Genomic DNA, 22,560 nt, shown 5'->3' on the forward strand with positions numbered 1-22,560 from the left:
CTTTTCATAAACTCCTTGCAAGTGATTAGGGGCGGGGCCATCATGGGTGCTCAGAGACCAGCATATGATGATTGAAGAGCGGTACCCTTGGTCAGCCTAGTCAAATCCCACTTGGAATCAGAGCACATGTGGTTTTGTTTAACACCATGCTCAGCAGACTCACGGTACAGGTTTGTGACCATCAGACATTTGTTGCTGATATGTGAGGTCACCACAGTAGGGGTGTTTGTCACCCCAAATTAAACTTCCCCTTAATGACCTAAAATAATTGATTCGGAAGGCCTATAAATGGACCATGGAAATGTGTAAGCAAGCTGAAATCTGGCATTTTATGCAGAAATTATTGCATATTGTTTTGTTTGTCTTTGTTTTGCTTTGGTTGGGGAAAATGTGGGTGGACCAAGGGCTTTAGGAGACAGGCAGTGATCCTGAGTTTGAATCCCAGCTCCACTATTTGTCCTGCTTGGGCAAGTCACTGAGCATCTGTGCACGTTTGCCATAACATTTTCATCTGCAAAATGGGGTCACCTGCCTTAAAATGATGACAGTTAGAAATAATACAGCTGAAGTTCGGTGCACATTAGTAGGCCCTCACTCAAAGGTAACTGCTATTATTAATAAAGCATTTCCAGTGGGCATCTCTGAAGAAGAGAGTTTAATAATAATTTTGTACAGAGTGGTCAAACTGTAATATAATAACTCTACCTTCTTTTCCCCCTACTAAACCAATTTCTCCATTAAACTGCTCTCTCTACTAAACTTATCTATAGAAGAAACTGTGACTAAAATTGCAACCTATAAACCTCTCTCTATATATAATCCGATTCTTAGCTGATTTCAAAATGAATTTAAAGTTGAGCATTTAAAATATATGCCAGTTAGACTACAAAGGAAGTGGGGCTTTTTTTTTTTTTTTTTTCTGCTTATTGGGTTCAGACATTCAGGACCTAAGCTCAGGCCTTTGCAGGTAATGAATGAGGCCACTGTACTATGTCTGTTTAGAAACAGAGGCATGGGCTCGGAGCTTTTCCTAAATATAATCAACAGTGGCACTTAAGTTGGGCATTATCAACGTCCCACAGAATGTTTTTTGTGTCCTGCCTAAAACCCTTTCTTCCATAGACCCAAATATCTGACAAAAACTAAAACCTGCAGGCTGGGCCTGCCTAGACTCCTAGACACATTCTTAACCAAATATCATATCTATTAAATCCTGGTGTCTAGGAGTCAATTGTTTTAAAAGATGCAGTTGTAATAAATTTATATCCTGCCTCTTCAGCATTTCATTGAAAGTATTTTGTACTGACCGAATGGGTTAAATTATGAAGCTTGATAAGTACATATGCACATTACCCATCCTTAGCTTTAGAAGGAAAAAAAAAAGGAAGAAAAAGATAGCTATGATTTTGGAAGTCATCCCAATTTTTAAAAATAAGAGAATTTGGACATTTTGGCATATGGGGTTTTTTAAATGAAATTTCATGGAACTGAAAACAGTCAATTTTAGGTTTCCAAAAATTGTTTTGATTTTCATTGGTATAAATTTGCTGCACATGGTTTTAGGGAAGTTCTGAGAGATGCATTTGGGACTTCGGGGTTGATTTTTTTTTTTTTTTGAGATTTGTGATTTATTTTTAAAAGGTGATTTTTTTTTTTTTTAACTCAAAGTATAGATTGAAGGAGACCAGAGTTCCATTTCTAGGACAGTTTTTGGTAATGACATCGTTAAGCATTTCCAAGCAACTGGACTTGGGGCTGAACTATCGGGCATCACTTCAGCACCGTTTGGACGCAGCACAGCAGATCCCTCTCCCAGCATCTCTAAGTTAGAGTCTCGAGGCCAAGTGGTTCAGGCTGTTCCATTAGCAGCAGCTGCTGGTGATAAGCACTGTGAGAGTCACCTGTGTAGGGTCAGACTTATTGCACATCAAGGTTCAGCATTGTCGGAAGAGCGGGAAGATGCCCAGGAGGGGGCTCCAGGCCACCTGCTGTGTGAGGATCAAAGGGTTGAAAGGTCAGAGGGCACAGCTCCCTTAACCATATCTGTCTGTGCAATAGCTATTTCAGATTGTAAATCTTGGCGATTTCATTAAGTCCTCCTGGCTGCTACTGGGGCATTGAAATAATAAAATTTTATATCTGTTGCCTTTCCTGCCTCCGGCAGCCAGGCTGATACATTCTGTGCAAAATGGGGCATCTTTATGAAAACCTTTTCCGGAATGATCAGAGCAGTCTTAATGAAGCCTCAAATGAGGAAGCTGGGGTTCACAGGACCTCATCCTCTGAAAATGTTTTTTAAAAAGAAAAAAATCACACAAACTGTTTAGCAGCCTTTGGGATTTATGTAGTACCTCTCTTGTGATAAACCGGTCCCAAAATATTGCCTATTGCTAAATGCTTAATCTTACACACAGGAGAAAAAGTGAGCTTTCTTAGTGCTTCTGTTTATTAAATAGCCCCTGTTCTAATGACGACAGGGTCCTTTCTTTTGGGCAACCCCAAGCAACTCTACAGATACTACTTCCCACTTGGCAGACCTTTCGGGTGTTTTTAGAGACATGTCTCCTGAATATGATTTTCCAAATATTTTTCCTAGATCTTAAAGTTGTTATGGACCTTTAGGGCTCCTTGGCTCTTGGGCAAGACAAATCACAGTAATGGCTGCCCCTTTACTGCCCATATGTTTAAGACCCCCTGTCGTTTGTTTGAAAAGTTAAGAGATTTTCACAGTGAAGGTGCCATTTCTGAAATTTAAAGTGTTCCTTTTCACCAGGAGATAAGTTCACTCTGATTAAGTCCGTAATTCTCACTAAGCCATGTTTATGGGGGCAATAAACAATGTTTCAGCATGCTTGTTAAATTGGGTTTCCAACCTCTCCACTCTTTAAAAATTGACATTTCAAATAAAAGGCAGGTGGAGATGGGAGTCCAGGTTTGCTGTGCTTAGTGATGAATGAATGATGGCAAGTGGCAGTTGTGTGGGAGGAAGGAGGGCCCTCTTCTCTGAAAGGGTGACCCCAAACCGTTTTGGGGCTAGGGAATCAACATCCCCTTAAACCCCAAGTGAAACTCTTAAATTTAAGTTTCGTCATTTCAAATTGGATGGATACTAGTTTTGAAATACTGTTGAACACATTACGCTCGTTATTTAATTTTCACAAGTCTGTGTTTTAGAAGTAGTGGCTTTGCTTTACAGATGATGAAATTTGGGCACAGAAAGGTTAAGTAACTCATCCCAAGTCATACAGCTAATGATTAGTAGGACAAGAATTCAAACCAAATTATTTTGTTGTGTGAAGTGTTTTAGAGTGTACGAAGAAAAATGATACTGGCCCTGCTTTTAGGGTCTGTTTGTTATTATATATCTAGCCTCTGATAAATATATCCGTGGAGGTTACAAGAGAAATACGTGACCTATGTGACTGTCCTCAGTATTTGGTAAACTAGAGAAGTAGAGGAGGCTCCAGAGAGGACAAGAGGACCAGGCTTTGGGGACTGGCAGTCCAGAGCTCAAATCCTGGCTCTGCTATTTCTCAGGACAGGTTAAGAGCTTCATTTTTCTCTTCTGTGAGATGGGGATAATAATACCTATTCCATGAGGTTGCTTTGAGGATCAAATGAAATCATGTATTTTTTTAAAAGGTAGTGTTTTCAAACTCTCCAATATTTTATAGGTGACAGTGGTGTTATTGCATTGTATGTAAATATGGTATAGTTAAACCAGTTACTTTAAGGGAAAAGTGACAGGTACACATGAATTAATTAGAAACATCACTAATCAAGTTTTAATTGGGGACCCAAATATGTGTTTCCCACTGTACTTGCTTAGGACTGGAGAAGGCCACTTGCTGTGGGAGCAGAAATAGTCAGGAAGGTTTTGTAGAAGAGCAGAATCTTGCAGGATGGAGATAATCCATGGTGATCCATGTCTTGGCCATCTTCATGTCTTTCCAGGTGCTCTTCCACCTCATCTCTTGTTTGCATTTTGCAGCAGAGGTGAATGGTATTAATACCTTCCTTGTCCTCTTTTTACACATGAGGAAACTGAGTCTCTAGCAGTAGGAAGGGTGTTTCAGTTTGGGGTAAAACCTCAGCTGTGTCATAGGTGTGCATGGACTCAGCCCTCCATTCTGGTGGAGCAGAGGAAAGGCCAGGGGGGATGGTGGTGCCGTGTTGGGTGGACTTGTAGAGTGAGCCACAGAGCTGGCGGAACCAGTCTTAGAAGGAGGCAGGCCGGCACTGACTGAGCTTCTGCTAGGTGGCTGGCCCTCTATGAAGCTCATGCTCTACCATGACTTCTTTGAACAATCCTGAAGGTGAGCATCAAGTCCCAGTCTCACAGATAAGGAAATTGTTGCTGGAAGAGGCAAAGGGCCTTGCCTAAAAAAGCTGCCTGGCTGGTGAGTGAGTGAGCCAGGATACCAACCTTGAGATTCTTCAGCTGTACCCCATGACCATCCTGAGGAGGCAGCTGGGCAGGCTCTGTGTGAATGGAGATATTTCACCAAAGGGAGGTCTTTTCTACCTCCTATGACTGTGCCTTTTCTTAGGCTTATTGATTATAGTTTACTCCCTCTCCCCCACACCCCAACACTTGTAGGCTGGGAACCTCTTGAGTTTAGAGATCACCTTTTAGTCATGCATTGGGTTGACATGACTAACCAAATGTGTGAATGAATGGGTGAATGAATGAATGTCTCATGGATGGATGGTCAGAAAAGGAGGAAAAGCCCATTGGAGAAATAGCCCCTTTGCTGACCTGGGTTGAAAATCTCTTGAATTTTTTAATGAGAGTCAGTGCTTATTACCTTGTGAGGAGAGGATTTGGCCTGAGCTGTAAGGTGCTTACACACTTCCCTCCCCTGCCAAGCTTCTGTTTCTGTTTAAAGCACCCTGGGAAATTCCAGCAGTGTTTTCAGGGGTCCTCTGAACTGTCGGACTCAGATTTTTAATTTTGCGGAGCAGGAAGGAGCAAATCAGTGACTCCTGGCTCCAAAGGAAAAACCACTACGTTTATCAACTGCTTGGCAGCTCAGTGACCTTTGGGGCCAGAGGAAGGGAAGGAAAATGTCGCTCTTCCCTCCATGTGTATCTGAGATTTCAGGAGGGAATAAAGAGTTTAGAGTACCTGAATATTTGCCTTTACTCTTCCTGTCCTTTCCACTTTCCCTCTAATTTCTCTTTCCCTTCCTCCTAGGAGGCCAGCAGCTCCCCATGCTGTTCTTTGTTATGTTCTCATATACATGCGCATGCATTTGAGTACATTTGATATGGGCTGTATAGTGGAAGGAACACTGGCATGGAGAACCCAAATTCAAATCTTTTCTCTGACAAACACTATTTGGGAGAACATGAGCAAACTATTAATCTCTTTAGCCTCAGTGTCCTCATCCATCCAAATGGATACAGTATTCCATAGCAAACCCTTTCCCTTGAAAATTTTAATGGTGTCTGGACCAAGCATCAAGCTGCTTGATTCCTCTAGTGTGTCCCTGACAAACATCTGTTAAATTACAATTGCTCAATATGTTTGTGATGGAAACAGTGTCAGAGCAGTTAGCAAGATACACTGGGTAATACCAAGTTTTTGATGTTCATCTGAGTTCACTGTTATCTCCACTGCTGCTAAGCTATGGACTTTGGACAAGTTATTTTACCTCTCTGACCCTGCATTTCCCCATCTCTGCACAAGCGTGTCTTGAGGCAGCGTGCATGCTCAGTCGTTTCTGACTCTTTGTGACCCATTAGCAGTAGCCCGCCAGTCTACTCTGCCCAAGGAATTTTCCAGCAAGAATACTGGAGTGGGTTGCCATTTTCTACTCCAGGAGATCTTCCTGACTCAGGGATTGAACTGCGTCCCATACGTCTTCTGCACTGGTGGGCAGATTCTTTACCACTGTGCCACCTCCACAGGGTGTCATGAGGATTGCATTAAGTGGTACATGTAAGGGTCGGGCCACAGGAGGAACACATCACCTAGTAGCTCTCATTTTGCTGTTCTGGGAGTCAGTCATCTAATGGATGCAGAGTCTGTAGCACAGTCCCTGTCCTCTGCAGGCAAGATGAGTTATTTTAAAGCAGCTATTTTAAAGTTATTTTAAAGCACCACCAGATCAACTACAAGCCCCCGAAGCCCGTCTTGTACCCCCTTGTAGTCATTCTCTTCTGACCCAAGGGTAATGATTGTCCTGGGTGACAGGACTATTTTAATCTCATCAGATATATGAGGAAACTGAGGCACAAAGAGGTTAAAGTGTTTGCCCAAGGTAGCGCAATTGTAACTGATGGAGTTGGGACTTGGACTCAGGCAGTTCAGGCTCCAGAGAATATGCTCATGTCCTCAGGGAAAGAAGACATAGCCAGGAAAAGAACAATAGGTTAGAGTAGTTTTTAATGGCACAAAATCATAGTAGTAGAGTCATTGGCCTTTGCCTTTGGTCTGAAAATCAGTTGTTCACATTCATACAGTCTTGGAATTCTAGTCTTACTTTCAAATTGCAAGGAAAGAAACTTGCTTTTGAGAGCCTTCCATTTATTGCACTTATTGCAACCAGGTGCTGTGTTAAACTCTTTACATGTATTATCCCATGAGGGGCTTCCCTGGTGGCTCAGAGGGTAAAGAATCCACTCATAATGCGGGAGATCTGGGTTCAGTCCCTGGGTTCGGAAGATCCCCTGGAGGAGGGCATGGCAACCCACTCCAGTATTCCTGCCTGGAGAATCGCCATGGACAGAGGAGCCTGGTTGACTACAGTCCACGGGGTCGCAAAGAATCAGACACGACTGAGCAACTAAGCACAGCACAGCACGTTATCCCACTTAAACCTCCGCACTCCGCTGGAGGTAGGTAGTATTATCCCCATTTTATAGATGAGGAAACTGAGACTCAGTAAAGAACTAACTGAAGCCTACGCAGTTGTAGAGGCAAGACTGGAAGCTAGCTGTCTCATTCTAGAACCCACATCTTAGCTACCATGGTAATGCCTATCTTACTTTCTTTATCAACTGTAAATTAATTCTACATGGATTAGTCATGATAATTTTACATGTGTATTGTTATTGTCATTATTGCTGCTATTCCCATCACACTTCCTTGTGCAGACTCACATTGAGCTTACATTGTCCATTAGGGCTCACTCTGACATCTGTACCTGGCCTGCCTCCCAGTAGAGTGGGCCCAGCCACAGTATTTCACTCATTCTGCAGTTAATCAGCAATTGCCCTGTGTCAGGCACCATCCTGGGCACTGGAGTTGCAAAGATAAAGAAGCCATAGCTCTGCCCTGATGATGGTCCTGGTGGAAGGACAGCAGAACAGATTCACCACGCCCTGGCTCGTGTATTCCATACATGCCACCTCACCGACCCACCCTCCCCACAACCTCCATCCAAGATAAGGACCCCAGTGCTCAGCTGAGGCAGCAGAGATGGATCTGGGCCCCTGCTCATCAAGGTCTAGGACCAGCTTCTTTGCTCCACCTCCAGCCCCCAGCTTCATCATCAGGGAAGCAGCACATGCTCTTGACCATTCTTTGGATCCCCTGCATTACCTCACCAGTACAAATCCTTGCCCTTCATTTTATGACCTGATTCTAAGTCCTGCCTTTTGTCCCTCACTGCCCAATCCCCTCCCTAGATAAACAGGGTCATCCCTACCTGTGTGGAAGACTGCTGTGGTTTGAACAAGTGCAGCTGATACTTTATATTTTAGCCGGCCTTGGGGAGGACCCATTGTTTTCATACAATCAACTTTAGAAAGTAAGGTTCAGTGAAATCTTGACTAGAGAAGATCCACCGAAGGTAGAGTGGTTCTGAAGTGGACCCTACTTTTGTGTAGGGAAGAATATCAGGGGCACTGGACTCTATATTTATACTAGGAGGGTATGAGTAGAAAAAAAAGTTTTAAAAATCCTAGGCAAGACAAAAAAGGAAGGAGACCGGGAGCCAAACACAGCTGCAAATCAGAATGTACATTGTTGGTGGCTCGGGGCAAGATTACCTTCTCATGTGGCGTTTGGTCACCGTCATTCATACGTTATTTTTCATGGTCTATTGTGGTTTTATTCTATATTCTGGACATAGCATTAATGTGTTTATCAACTCATTGTGTTATAACTTATGCACAACAAACGACCCGTTTAAAGTGTACAATTCAATGTATTCTGAGTTTTATATACTACCAACAAAGATATAGAATCTCTTCGTCACCCTCAAAAGACCATTTAATTTACATTTTACTTTGTCTTGAGCTTCTCATGTGCCTGTCATTAGTCTAAGTGATTTAGAAATGTTAGCCCATTTGATCCTCATTACAAGTGTGAGATGTAGGCACTGTTTATAGAGGAGAAAACTGAGGTGCAGAGAGGTAAAGTGAAACGTGCACGTTTACACAGCTGGCGAGTGGTGGCGCTAAATGAGAGCTCAGACAGACTGGCTTCCGGATCCCATGCTCTTCATGTCTAGGCTCTGCTGCCTCTCATGTCAATCATGTGTTCATTCAGAAATTGCCTGCTGTGGGCCAGATACTGGGGTAGGAGCCGAAAGTTCAGAGATCTGTTTTGGTGGCCCCAAGAAGCCCACACACCAGAGAAGGGATCAAATGCCTGTATTAATACTCTAGATGGATGTATTTTTCTGGTTGTGGGAGTAAACCATAGGCTCACATGAACAAGGGCAAACTTACTGCTCCCTCAAGCCTTCTGGGGTAAGATTAGCCAGGCTTCGCTGAGGCTCCAGGAACCAAGAGAAAGAGGTGACAGGCAGGCAGGAGAGCCACTGTTGGCTGAATTCCTCTGTGGACATCCTGGGAATCTTGCTAACTCTATGTACATTCGCTTATCTAATCCTCATGAGAGCTCTGTGAGGTGGGTACTACCATGATCCCCATCTAAAACCTGGAGAATTTATGAGGCTGAATCTGTATCTGCTCAGTCACCCCTGACCACCTTGCATACTGTGATTTTTTTTTTTTCCCTTTCTTGTCCTGAAAGACAGAGGTCAGATTTCTGTGACAAAGCATAAAGGGAAAGACATTTTTGATTAACAGTATTTATGGGAAGATGCCATTTTTGTGTGTTTCTCTGTGCAAGAAATGCCATTTGGAAAGCCAGTGTGCATGTCAGTATCTTTTTTTTTTTTTTTTTCATTCTGAGAAAAAGCCTATAGAGTCTGGTGGGGGGAGGGTTTGCAGCTGGCAGGAGCTTTGGCATATGTTGTAACTAAAAAGAGAGGGAATGTGTTGGTGGGACGAGCTACCGGAGAGCTGTCTCGGTGTGCTGTGGTACTAGTAAGTGTTTTAATTGGGTAGGGTTTTTGGAGGACTATTTTGACATCTGCTCGTGTCTTTGCTGATTTTTCTTCACTTAGAGTAGGAAACACAAGCTGTGGATAAAATGACTTTAAAATAATTGGAAGTAAAGATATCTCTCTCAAAGTCGAATTTGAGAGGGACACTCTTTAAGAAGTGGAAAGGAAATTCCACTTCGAGGAATCCATCCTAAAGCATAGGCTTTATGCCTACAGATTTCTCAACAATATTTATAATATTTTCTTAAAAACTGGAAATAGTCAAAAGGGACTTGATTGGGTTTGTTTCTAAGAAGTGGAACATTTTGTAGCAATTAGCAATGATCTTCACGAAGCTTTTAATGAAGTGAAATATTGTTTATATTGTAATAAATGAGAAAATCAGAAAGAAACATTATGAACTGCTTCAACTGTGTGTTTAAAAGGAGGTATTGGGACAGAGCGTTATAGAAGGAAATACACCAAAACGTTATCTCCAAGGGGAAGATTAGGGTAACCACAGTTTTCTTCTTTGAACTTTTTTGCCTTTCCAATTTTTTTTTTAACATATGTATTTTTTTTCCACTTTTTATTTTGTATTGGGGTATAGGTGCTTAACAGTGTTGTGATAGTTTCAGGTGAATAGCAAAAGGACTCAGCCATATATATACATTTCACATACATAATTTTTATGATACAAAAGACAAGGGTCCTTTTGCATAAGAGGAAGCAAGCCCTGAGAGTGTTGGTATAGCTGCATGCCCTATGTAGATACTTGTTCTGAAGTCTGAGCAACTGATTTGAGGATGTCTTCAGAAAGAGTCATTCTGAGTTTAAAAGTCAGCTCTGTCACTCCTTATCTGTGTGATTTGGACCAGTTTCTTTGAGCTCTCTGAGCCTCCTCCTTTGATACCGCCCTCATAGCATGGTCAGGGTTAAAGGCAGGCATACAGTAATGGCCCAGTTTCCTTCTCCATCAGCACTACCCACCCACCCCCCAGCTTGAGAGGTTTTGTGGGTTTTGTTTTGTTTTCTGCCTTTTTTCCTCTTGTTTCCTTGAGCCTTTCAAGGATAGGGCACCATCCGGCCAAGCTGGCCTCCGATTCTTTCCTTGGGAACATGAGCTTCAGGAAGGCCCTTGAGTCCACGCCAGCCCCTTTGGAAGAGGCCTTGCCACCAGGAGGGCAGCATTGTCCTATGAGAGGAAACTGTGCCGACCCAGCTCCTCCTGGAGCCTGGTGCACAAGCATTTTGGTTACTAGGGGGACCCTGGCCTGCTAAGTCAGAAAAAAGGGCCAGGTTTTTTCCTCTTCTTCAGCCTACTGCCTTTGTTCAAAAAGTAAACACTCCACACAGCTTAAGCAGCAAGTCCTCCAGCCAGGAGTGGGAAGAAATCAAAAGCCTGCTCCAGCCCAGCCATGGAGAGCCTACAAGGGCTGGTCTGTGCTGCGGGGCCCCACTGGGAATGCAGAAACTACACCTGATCTTGGTCCAGTATCAACAGCCTTGTCGCTGGGCCTTTCAGCCCAGGCTTCTCTGCAGCGGCCAGACCTCTTGCCCCCATCTGTTTGGGGCTCTCTGGAGCTCTTTGGAGGTCAGGTGAGGCAAAATCAGTAATTGCAGGGTGCAGCAGCCTGGAGTCCCTGGCTAAGTTCTGGAGCCCCCCATGACCCCTTCTCCCTTTCTGTGTCCAGTGCCAGGGTCTCTACCTTTGAAGTGAGGGCCCAGCAGTTACCAGAAGGGACCAGAGGATTTTTGCCCTTAGGCCATTGCCACTGTAGTTTCCAAACTGGGGTCATGGCTGATGTGTATATTATAATAGCAATAATAAAAGCTACTATAAGGCTACTGTATGCCCAGTGCTATGTGCACACCCCACCCCAGTCCTCACAGCAGTCCACAAGGAAGAGGGCTAGGAGGGCCAGTCACAGTTACCTTCTTGACTTTACAGATGAAGGGGCCAATTAGTAACCATATAACCTTGGGCAAGCCCCTTCACCTCTCTGAGACTCAGTTTCTCATGTATGAATTGGGGACCCCTCATCTCCAGCTACTGCTGAGAATGAAAGAATCTGTGTGAAAGTGCTTTGTGAACTCTAAAATGTGATGTAAGTGAAAAAGATTCTCATTGAGGCTGTTTTTGTCACTCCCTGCTTGTGCACTGCTAAGTATTTAACCTGTTAGATTGCAAAGTAAGACAGCTAAGGAGCTCTGGACAGCTCCTCGTGAGTCTTAATGCTCTCAGCTGTAAAATGGGATTGTGCTTTGTAAAATACTAGTTATCAATGCTGTTTGCTGATAACTTTTTACCCTGTGAATAAACCAGTCAGTTAATATGAGCTTTGGGGTTTGGAGGAAAAAATAAACCTCTAAGTAGGCAATTTTGTCCCTCCCCTGTGGCTCTCCACCCACAGAAAGCATTTAGTAAATGTATGAAATGATTGATAGATTTGTGGACTAGCCCCTGGAGAAGTCAACAGCAGAAGAAATTTGAGGCTGCTGGTCTTGTTGAGTGGAAGAGTTCCAGGACCACCCTGCCCTCTGGGAGTATTGTTTCAACCCTAGGAGGCTTCTCACCAGCATGGCTCCATCCTCCTGCTAAGAAAAATCTGAAAATGTTTACTTAGGTACCAAAGTCTGTCCTCGAGGCTGGGATTTAAGGCAACAAACATCAACCAGTATTAATGAGCGCTTACCAAGTGCCAATCATTTTGTTGAGTGCTAGTTATTATGCAGTGCTGAACCAAACTGATGAGCCCCTGAGGGAACCTATACCCCAGCAGGGGGAGGCAGGCAGGTCAAGGGGTGCTAGGGCTCAGAGCGACAAGGATGGCAGAATTTGGTTTCTCTCGGGGTGTCTGACCACAAGGAGGCTAAAGTGCAGTGCAGGCTGTGTAGGTGGCCACTGCTGTGTTACCTCTGCCACTCACCTCACCTCTCTGAACCTCATTTTCCTCAAGTTACCTAAAATGAAGATAATAGGGTACACTTTGCAGGGACTGATAAAAATCAGTAAGTAAAGCATAGAACATGCGCTAGTAAGCATCTATTACACTGTAATTGTTGTCCTTTTCCAGGGCATTAGCAAGCATAGGCTTTAGCAGCCGTTGGGACATCCAGCTCCATCACTAACCCATACAGTGCTCTTGGATGAATTAGGAAAGGGCATCTCCTCTCTCCCTCCACCAGCACCTACCCCCACCTTCAACTGATGCCTGTCAGCAAGCTCACAGGTTGGCAGATCTCACCCTCAGCTTGGCTAGCTGGGCGTGCTGGGCAGTGCACACCTGCACAGTCATACCCAGTAGCTCGGAGGTTGGCTGATAATGAAACTGACCCCTTCTACATAGGGTGACCACATAGCCCATCTTACACTGCTGCGCTGGTATAATATACTCCTTCATATCCGCAAGTATCCCAGTTTGGACCACAAATTACAGGGTCTTTCTGCTTAATCAGGACAAAATGAAAGTTCCAGACTCTAAAGAAATGAGCTTTGATATATAACGGGGTAAGAAGATTGAAGGAGATTGGCAGTAGGAAGTAGGCAAGGGGAAGTAGAGGTGGATTCTAGCAGTGGGTAAATAATGTGATTGAAAAGTAGCTTACTCATAGGCTTACACTTCTACAAACCATGGAGAGTTACTCCCGGCTGATGGGCTCTTCGTTTCTCCAGACGGTCCCTTCATCCTCTCACCAAATATGAACGTCTAGTAGGCACAAGCCTCCCTTACCCTTCTTGTTATTATACCAGTAGAATAATGGGTTATGGCCAGAACCTGAGAGCCATGATTCACTGGATTTCTATGGAAAATGGAACCAAATTGAAAGTATGACCTTTCTACTTAATGTTTAAGAGAAATGTTAATATGTTAACACTATGTTGTACAACGTATTCCATACCCAGGAATGCCAAGATTTGAGAGAGATGGGCAAGGAATCCTTGGTAAATGAGAAGAGATGAATGGAATGAGACTATGATAAGAGCCTAACTGTATATCTGAGTTCCTGGAGCCAAAGCTTTAAACTTCAGCTGCTTCTTTTTTATTTTAAATTGAAAATATAGGGAAAAAAAATAATGGTGGGGTGTAAAGATCTCTCCCCCTAGCTGTGTGACCCAGGGCATTTAACTCAGTCTCTGAAACCCTTTTCACTCCTGGGTACTGGGGATAACCATACAAACTCACAGAGTTTTTGAGACAGTTAGATGGCCTCACATGTTAACTGCTTGGCATTGAGCCTGCCACAGAGTACCCTTTGTCAGATGTCACTTTTCCTCCTCACTCCCCTTTCCCTGAGGAAGCCAGGGAAATGTCTGTGTCTTTGTGGGACTTCAATGATTTTCTCTTCTGGATTTTTTCTTTTACTTGCAGAAAGTCAGAAACATGGCGCTGGATGATGTCGTGATCCTGAATGTGGACACCAACACTCTCGAAACTCCCTTTGATGACCTCCAGAGCCTCCCAAATGATGTGGTGGGTAATGAGCTCTTGAGTTCTGACTCCCAGGAGCTCCTGCAGTGGACATGAACATGCCTTTGAAGAGACCGCTGTGGTTTTCCTGTGGCCTAGGAACCACAGTTGGTTTTTGTTGTTACCTCTGGAACCTTTGTCTCAGTGAAGGAAGTTGGGAGGTGGTTCACTTTTTTAGTTTTGTATTGCTCTCATAACCCTCACCTGAAGTGACCCCAGGGTCTAGATAGCCTCTCTTCCTGGGGAGTCAGGGGGTCTTGCCATCCCCATTGCCACTGCCGTGTCCAGAGAACAGAACAACCTCCCCAGGTAACCCCACCAATGGCAAGCAGAAGGGCTTCAGTGTGAGCAATTTGGGGCACTTCAAGCCTACATTTTTTTCTTGTGCCATTGTCAAACCCAGCCATTTCCCATGTGGCAGAGTATCTGCTGCCAGTGTTCTGAATGTGGCTCCACATGCCCTAAACCTATTTTTCCCTAGTTACCTCAGGACTAGACAGAAGGTAGGCCTATTTAGGGGAAGGCAACTGGCTGCCACATTTGCCACACTGACACCTGACCATACACCTGTCTCACATTGCCACTCAGAGCTGCCTTGTGGGTGTCTATTCGAAGTAGACCCAGTCTCCCCCATCATTCATACAAATGAGGAGGATTGAGGTCCCCTCCAAAGTACAGTTCTAATGTTTGTGGTTTAGCATCCATGACTCTGCTTGAGAGAAAGTGTATAAAGTCACCCTGGCTTCCAGACTGGAAGGGGTGGGTGCTCCTAACCGTGTGCACTATGCAGGTCTGGGTTTGTGTGGTGGCCGGTGGGCCCTGCCCTGCCTCACTGCCAGGAGTCCCAGTGGCCCTTGGGGGTTAGCCGCCCGGGAGAGGTTGCTGCTTGTTGATGAATGGCTGGCAGCAGGGTTTCAGACTTCTCTGCTCCTAACTGACTGCGAGGTTTTGGGGGGTCATTTGTAAGGATGAGTTACTTGTACCATAGTTGAACAGCTGTACAGTTCACTGACTTTTACATGCTGAACACTCATCATTGACCTTCCATTTACGCTTCACACCTCTTGGAAGGTATTTGTCTTACCCTCACTTTACCCACAGAGCTAAAAAGAAGGGGAGCCGTAGAAGTGAACCCAGCTCTGTCACTCCAGAGCCACCAGCCTCAGTGCCCCTCTAGGTGCCCTCTGCATCTGGGGTCTCATTCAGTAGGTGAGGGAGAGAAGATGCTTGAGGGGCACATGTCTTGCCACTAACCATAAGGCTGGTGAGGGCAGAGCTGTGGTTGGAGCCTGGTGTGGATGACGCCCAGCCCGTGCTGCCTCCACTTTGTGTACATGGCCCCCCTCTGAGGCAGAGAGAGATGACAGCATAGGAAAAATGAAAATACCAGCCCTATGAGGCTTGCTGCTGATCAGGATGGGGTATGTGGTTGGTGTCTTTGGACCTCTTGGCTGTAATTTGAGCTCTTTTGATCCAAGGAACTTGAGGTTTCTATTCAACTTCCCTTTCAGTGGAAAAGTTCTCTCTTTAAGTCATGGATGTCTTAGGTATGGACCTTGTACTTTCTGAGCAAATGTAGAATGTAAACCTGGGGTATTTGAGGTACAAGGAATGGCTGAGAGCCCCAGGCAGCCAGGGGTGAGTGACTGATGGCTTAGAAACCGTGGAGTGGACCAACTATCCCACAGGTGGTGTTCTGACCCTGTGCTGCACTTCGAATAGCAAAGACAAAGCAGATCTAGTCCTTTCCTTCAAAGAGTATATTCCACTAGGGGAAACAAATATGTAAATTACATATATCTCAGGGCATAGCATATTAGAGGCCAAAAGAAAATAAGAATCAGACACAGAATTGCCCAGGGGGAGGGTAATGGAGGCCTCCTGAAGATGCCACATTCCAAGATGCCTTTTAAATGATCAGGGAACCAAATCTTTGGTTCCTGATCAAAAGAACAACTATGAGCAAGTCGTTTTCTCTTGCTGAGCTTCAGTTTCCCATCCTTAAAAGAGGAGTACTAGACCTATCATTAATTGCTGTGGCAAGTAAATGAGATTGTGGTGTTCATCAGATGCTTGGCACTGTGTTCACATGTTATCAGTGTATGATAAATGGTACCTGCATTTGTCTTTAATAAGATCACTGTCAATAAGTACAGGCAGAGTTAGAAGACAGTTGGTTCCCTCCTTATCCTAACAGTTCTCAGCCTGCATGAAAAGGACCTCCCATTTACAAGGTGGTTTGTGAAGAGTCCCACAGCAGTGGTTTCCAGAATGGGGCTCTAGACTCATCAAAGATTCCAATATAGTCGTGAGGAGAGACTGTGATCCGTACAGTAATCACTGTGATTTGGTGGAATTCATAGATCTGATTCATAGATTTGATTTTTTTTTAACGAGAAAACGAGTTTTATTGTTTTTAAAGCTCTTTGTAGTGGGTGTCGATGGTCACCTGCCATACTTGTTCCAGATTGTCTGCCGCAGCCAACAGAGTTTGGCCATCAGCATACAAAGCCACTGGGGTGACTGTGCTTTGCCACGGGTACTGATAACTTCTTGTTTCAGCTCACCTACAATGACCTTGCCCTCCAAGTCCCAGATCTGGATGCTGGGCCTGTGGCAGCAGAGCCGGTAGCAGTTGGGACTGAAGCACCGGGCACTCATGATGTCCCCACCATCTAGTGTTGAAAGGTGCTTGCCTTCCTTGAGGCTGTGTGAGCTGTCGAGTCATTGAGAGGGGGAAATCTTACCCAGCACACCTTCGTCTCTGCACGGGGTGCAGGACTATGTCCTTTCAGTGTATCAGTACGTCCAGTTGACTGCACCATCTCCCCTTTTGTCAAAGCCGCTTGGTTACTGCATCTGACAGATTCTGCTTCTTAAAGTTTCTCAAATTGTCTTTGCCATCCATCCTAAACACCACCGAATCCAAGCTCTTATTCCTCTCCTGCCCTGTTTCCAGCAGCCTCTGAACTGATGCTTCAGATGCCAGCCCTTGTTACTCTTATACCAGAGAGCCCTTTCTAAAACATAAATTTATTTCCTCCTACTGAAAACCATTTCATCAATGAACACAATTTTAAGAACAAAAAAAACAACTTCTGAAAACAAAAATAATCCTTCTGTAACTTCCCAGTTCCTATAGATTAGAGGCAAGTTTCTTTTGTTGGTTTTGGAGTGAGATAGACCTTTGTTTAGATTCTGCCTTCTTCACTTACTTATCATACGATCTTGGACAAAATTATGTAAGCTCTCTGAGGCTTAGTTTCCTTATAAGGTGGTTGTGAGAATTATATGTAATGAACGTAATATGTATAAAGTTCTGTAGGTGGAGTCAATGATGATGAATTACGGATGTGAATGATGGTCAGCATGGCTGCAGGGCCCTCCTTTCTGATAGGATCCTCCCATTTTCCCCCCATAACTTTAGCTCTTTCCTCTCCCTGCTTCAAACCCTATGTTATAGGTGTTTGGAATTAATAATTCTCCCAAGTTTACATGTTGTTTCATTACTTTATACTTTTCATACAGTTTCTTTTGTCCCGAATGTTCCATTCCATCTGTCAATCTCTACTCATTTTATAAGACTTTGACTAAATGTAAGGCTGTAAAAACCTTCTCTGACCTCTCTAAGTAGATTTGACTGTACCTTTCTCTTTGTTCTCAGAAACCCCTGTATTGCTTATAAAATTACACTTACCATCCAGCAGTATACATTTCTGGCTTTCCCTTTTAATTGTGAGTTCTTTGAGGGCAGGAATCAAGTTTTATTCATCTTTGTTTCTAAGGGATATAGCAGCCACTGAATAGATAGATGGAAGGATGGAAGGGACATATGGATTGGGTTATTTTGGTAGATGAAATCTTGCAAAACATGGCATCCATGCTGGAAATTTTATTAAAAGAGGCCTTTGTTCTGCTTCTAGCCACGATGGAATAATTGGAACTGAATTTCTCCTCCCTCCATTTACAAATAAAACTCTAGGCAAATACGAAAACAACTGTTTTCACATATTGGACAACAGGCAGTGCAGGAATATAATCCCTGAGAGAAAGGAAGCAATTGAGATGAAGCCTCTGGTCCTCCTGGCTTTCTGCCTTGAAGCATTTTCTAGACTCTTGTTGCTAGAGGGGACTCCCCAGTGAAGCACAACAGTCTTGCTGAATCAAGGGGTTAGAGATCTGAGTTTGAGGGAGAGGTGGTTTAAATTTGTGGGTCAGAGTACCAGATACAAGGGAGCTACTCAGCAAATAAAAATCTAAACTGAGTCCTCTTGATTCATCTGCTGTAGACAGATCTGCCCATGTGTAGAGGGAGCTCCCACAGAGCAGGAGTCATTCAAGCTCTAGCCGGCCAGAGTAAGGAGAGCTTGTTGACCACTCAGGCAATCATTAGAGACCCCAGAGGCCACGCCCTGGCGGAGTAGTCTAAATTAGCTCTAAAATAAAGGCAATTTTAGCCCTGCCCTCATACAGCTTAAATATCAAGCCTTGAGGAACATAAGAGAGGGCTTCAATGATGCTGGTAATGTGCTGGCTTTTGATCTGAGTGCCAGGTACATGAGCAAGAATTTATCAAGCAGGACATGAGTGATATATGTACTTTTATCTATGTATGTATGTTAAACTTCAGTAAAAAGTTTTAAATAAAACCATTTCTTTTTAAAACTTATCATGATCAACCTGATATACAGGAAAATGAACCTGTCAAACTTCTACCCACTTTTAAAAGAGACTAAAAATCTAACAACCAACAATGTAACATTCACAGTATCTAGCATCCTATCAAAAAATATTAGACATATTGAGAATCAGAAATGATGTAATCTATAACCAAGACAAAATATAGTTAATAGAAACAAACTCAAAAATGACAGCTATGATGGAATTAGCAGATGAGAACCTTAAGGTAGACATTTTAAAAGTTATAAGCATGCTCATGAACTTAAAGAAAGACTTGAACTGAATTAGGAGAGAAATGGAAGATATAAAAAGAATGAAAGGGAATATCTAGAGGTGAAAAATATAACAACCTGGAATAAAATTTTCACTGATAGGATTAAAAGGATATTAGACACTCAAACATAAATGATCAATGAACTTGAAGACATAGCAATAAAAGCTATCTGTTATGAAGCATAGAAAGGAAAAGACTGAAAAAGCATAGAAAGTAAAAAGAACCTCAAGGAGCCATCAGTGTCATATCAAGAGGACTAACATATGTGTAATTAGAGAACTAGAAGGAGAGGAAGGAGAAGAGGGACAGGAAAGATTTTAAGGAGATTATAGCCATTTTTTTTTATTTTAATGAAAACAATAAATTCAGAGTTTCAGGAAGCTCAATGAATCTTGAGCCTAATAGACCCAAACAAAACCACACAAAAATGTATCATGATAACAAGTGATACAAAGAAAAGTTTAACATTAGCTAAAGAAAAAAGATACATTATATAAAAGAAAGAATTGATGACAGAAGACTTCTTGTAAGAAACAACATGAACCAGAAGAGAAGGAATGACATTTTTGAAGTAACGAAGAAACTGTTTGTCAGCCTCAAAATCTATATCCAGTGAAAATATCCTTCTAAAATAAAGGCAAAATTTAAAACTTCTCCAGACAAATAAAAGTGAGAGAAGTCATTGTCAGCAGACCTGCACCATAAGAAACATTAAAGGCTATTCTTCATGTGGTAGAGTAATGATACCATAGAGAAACTTGGACAGTGAAGAGTACCAGAAGTAGTAAATATGTGAGTAAATGGAAGAGACTCTTTTCTCACTTTTAATTTCTATAAAAGATAATTGAATATTTACAGCAAATAATATCTGTGTATTATGTGCTATATGTGAAAGTAAAATATATGAACTCAGTAGCACAAAGGACAGGTAGAGAATGGAAGTATACTGTGCTAAGGTTCTTAAATTCTATATAAAGTGGTATAATATTATTTGAAAGTATACTATTAAAAATCTGTTGTATACCTTAGAGGAGCCACTAAGGAAAAAAAATGAAGCAGTGATATATAGCTAATAAGCCAGTAATATGAAGATTCAAAAGATTTGGTGAGGGTGGGGGGTAAATAAAGGAACCAAACACAGATGGAGCAAATAGAAAAGTTAGCAAGATGATAGACTTATCCAACCTTATTGATTATTACATTAAGTGTGCATAGTCTAAATAATCCACTTATTGAAGGATATTAAACTACTCTTTAAAAGTAAGACTCAATTATATGCTGTTTATGAGAATTCCACTGTAAATATAGAGTCAAATAGATAAGAAGTAAAAGAATAGAGAAGATAAACCATACAAACACTAATGAAGAGAATTGGTAGGGGGGGAAGAGACAAATCTCCCTTATAGAGTATTTCTAAATAATATCTGTAGATACTATCCCGTTTAGAAGAAAGAGCTTAATCTCCATCTCCCCACCCCACCCCCCGCCCACATGCACACACTTACACACTTGAGTGTGGGCTGCATTTAGTGAGTCACTTTCGAAAACTAAAGTATGTGAAGGGAAAAAGAGAACCACAGTGGAGAAACGGCAGTAACTACCTTAACCAAGTGATGTCATGTGAATATTCTGTAACTTTGATATGACATGATGAAGAGGACATGTCACCTTTGTGATATTCTTTTCAGAAACCCAGTCAAATCATGACAAAACCTTCAGATAAACTCAAATTGAGGGACCTTCTATCAAGTACTTCTCAAAACTATCAAGGCCAGGGACTTGCCTGCCAGTCTAGTGGTTAAGACTCTGTACTTCTACTGCAGGTGCAACTAAAGCCCCACAAGCTGCATGGTTCAGAACAAAATAAATAAATAAACTATCAAGGTCATAAAAACATAGGAAAGACTGGGGAACTGTCACAAACCAGAGGAGATGAAGGGGACATGATAATAAAATATAGTGTGGAATTCTGAATTGGATCCTAAGTTAGAAAAGACACACTCATGGAAAACCTGGTGAAATCACAATATAGTGTGGAGTTCAGTTAATAATAATATACCAGTGTCCGTTTCTTAGTTTCGACATGTGCTGTGGTGACGTTGAGATATGGGAAACGGAAATTGGGTGAGGAGTACATGGGCAATCTCTCTACTATCACTGCAACTTTACTGTGAGAGAAAAAAAGGAATTAGGCAATATTAGAAACAACTTGATGCCTATAATTTTGACAAATTGAATGAAATGAACAAATACTTTGAAATACACAAGTTATATAAAGTGATTGAAGAAGGAATAGAAAATAGAACAATATTACTGTTTCTATTAAAGAAATTTGTAGTTGAAACTTTTCCCACAAAGAAAACTCCAAGCCCAGATAGCTTCACGGATTAATTCTATCATATCTTTAAAGATACATCTTACACTAACATTTTCAGAAAATAGGAAAGGAACACCTTCCACCTTATTGTTTGAGGTCAGCATTACCTACCCTGACATGAAAATCAAAGAAAAGAAAGCTATTGACCAATATACCTAATAAATATAGATGTAAAAATCTTTAGCAAAATATTAGCAAATTGAATTTAGCAGTATATAAAAAGGACAGTATATCATGATCAAATGTATACAGACGGGTTAAATATTTGAAAATAAATCAGTGTAATTTATCATATCAACAGACTGAAAAAGCAGTATCAAAACATAAGCCAAAAAAAAAAAAAGGATTTTAGGAAAAATTAAATATCTGTCCTTGATAAAAGCTCTCAGCAAACTTAGGTATCCTCACTGTGATAAAGAACATGTAGGAAGAACTTACCACTAACATCATACTTAGTGGTGAAAGACAATGCTTTACACTTGAGAAAAAACAAAAAAAGGGTGCCTGCCCATTTCTATTCAACATTGTACTGAGTTTCTAACCATTCACTAAGAAAAGTAAAAGAAATAAAAACACTAAAGGTTAGAAAGAAGGGAAAAATTGTCTTTACTCAGACAACATGATCATGTATATGGAAAATCCTAAGGGGGGAATCTCATAAATTTAGCAAAGGTACAGGATAAGGTTAGTGTACAAAACCAACTGTATTTCTATATAGTAGCAATGAGCAATTGAAAATGAAATATTTTAAAGTACCATTTAAAATAGCATACAAAACACAAAATACTTACGAATAAATTTAACAAAATATGTGCAAGATTTGTATACTGAAAGCTATAAAACATTTCTGAGAAAATAATTTAAAAGACCTAAACAAATGGAAAGATATTCCACTTTTTGGACTGGAAGACTCAATATTTTTAAGATGTTAATTTTTCCTAAATTGATCTATAGATTCAATGTAATCCCAGCCCAAATTCCAGATGGCTTAAAAAAAAAAAGACAACTAAAGCTGATTCTAAAATGTACATGAATATGCGAAAGACCTAGAATAGCCAAAACAATGTTGAAAAAGAACAAAGTTGTAGGACTTGAATTACCTACTTTTAAGACTTACAATAAAGTTATAGTAAAGGTAGATCAACATTGTAGGTAAAAAGAGTTCAATAGAACAGAATAAATAGTTCAGAGTTAGACCCAAACATAAGTGGTTTATTGATCTTCAATAAATATGCCAAAGTAATTCAACTTAGAAAGGATAGTTTTCTTCAACAAATGCTACTGGAAGAACTGGATATCTCTGTGGGAAAAAATGAACATTGACTTTTACCTCGTGCAAATATTAGCCCAAAATGGATTATAGACCTAACCTTAGAGGCAAAAACTATAAAATGAATAGAGGAAAATACAGGGGAAAATCTTCCTGAACTTGAGGTAGGCAAAGTTTCCTTAGTCAAGACATAAAACACACTT

The 22,560-nt window shown here is 41.8% G+C and overlaps 1 protein-coding gene across 8 annotated transcripts in view; it reads left to right on the plus strand.

The window, feature by feature from the left end:
• Positions 1–22,560, plus strand: part of DENND1A (DENN domain containing 1A) — a 523,231-nt gene that overhangs the window by 325,566 nt on the left and 175,105 nt on the right. For all 8 annotated transcript variants that reach the window (XM_043916893.1, XM_043916896.1, XM_043916894.1 and 5 more), the window contains one exon: positions 13,658–13,759. In XM_043916893.1, coding sequence (XP_043772828.1) covers positions 13,658–13,759 — 102 coding nt within the window. The remainder of the gene's footprint in view (positions 1–13,657; positions 13,760–22,560) is intronic.

The sequence above is a fragment of the Cervus elaphus genome, chromosome 11, assembly GCF_910594005.1.
Source record: "Cervus elaphus chromosome 11, mCerEla1.1, whole genome shotgun sequence".
In the NCBI taxonomy this organism is placed as follows: domain Eukaryota; kingdom Metazoa; phylum Chordata; class Mammalia; order Artiodactyla; family Cervidae; genus Cervus; species Cervus elaphus.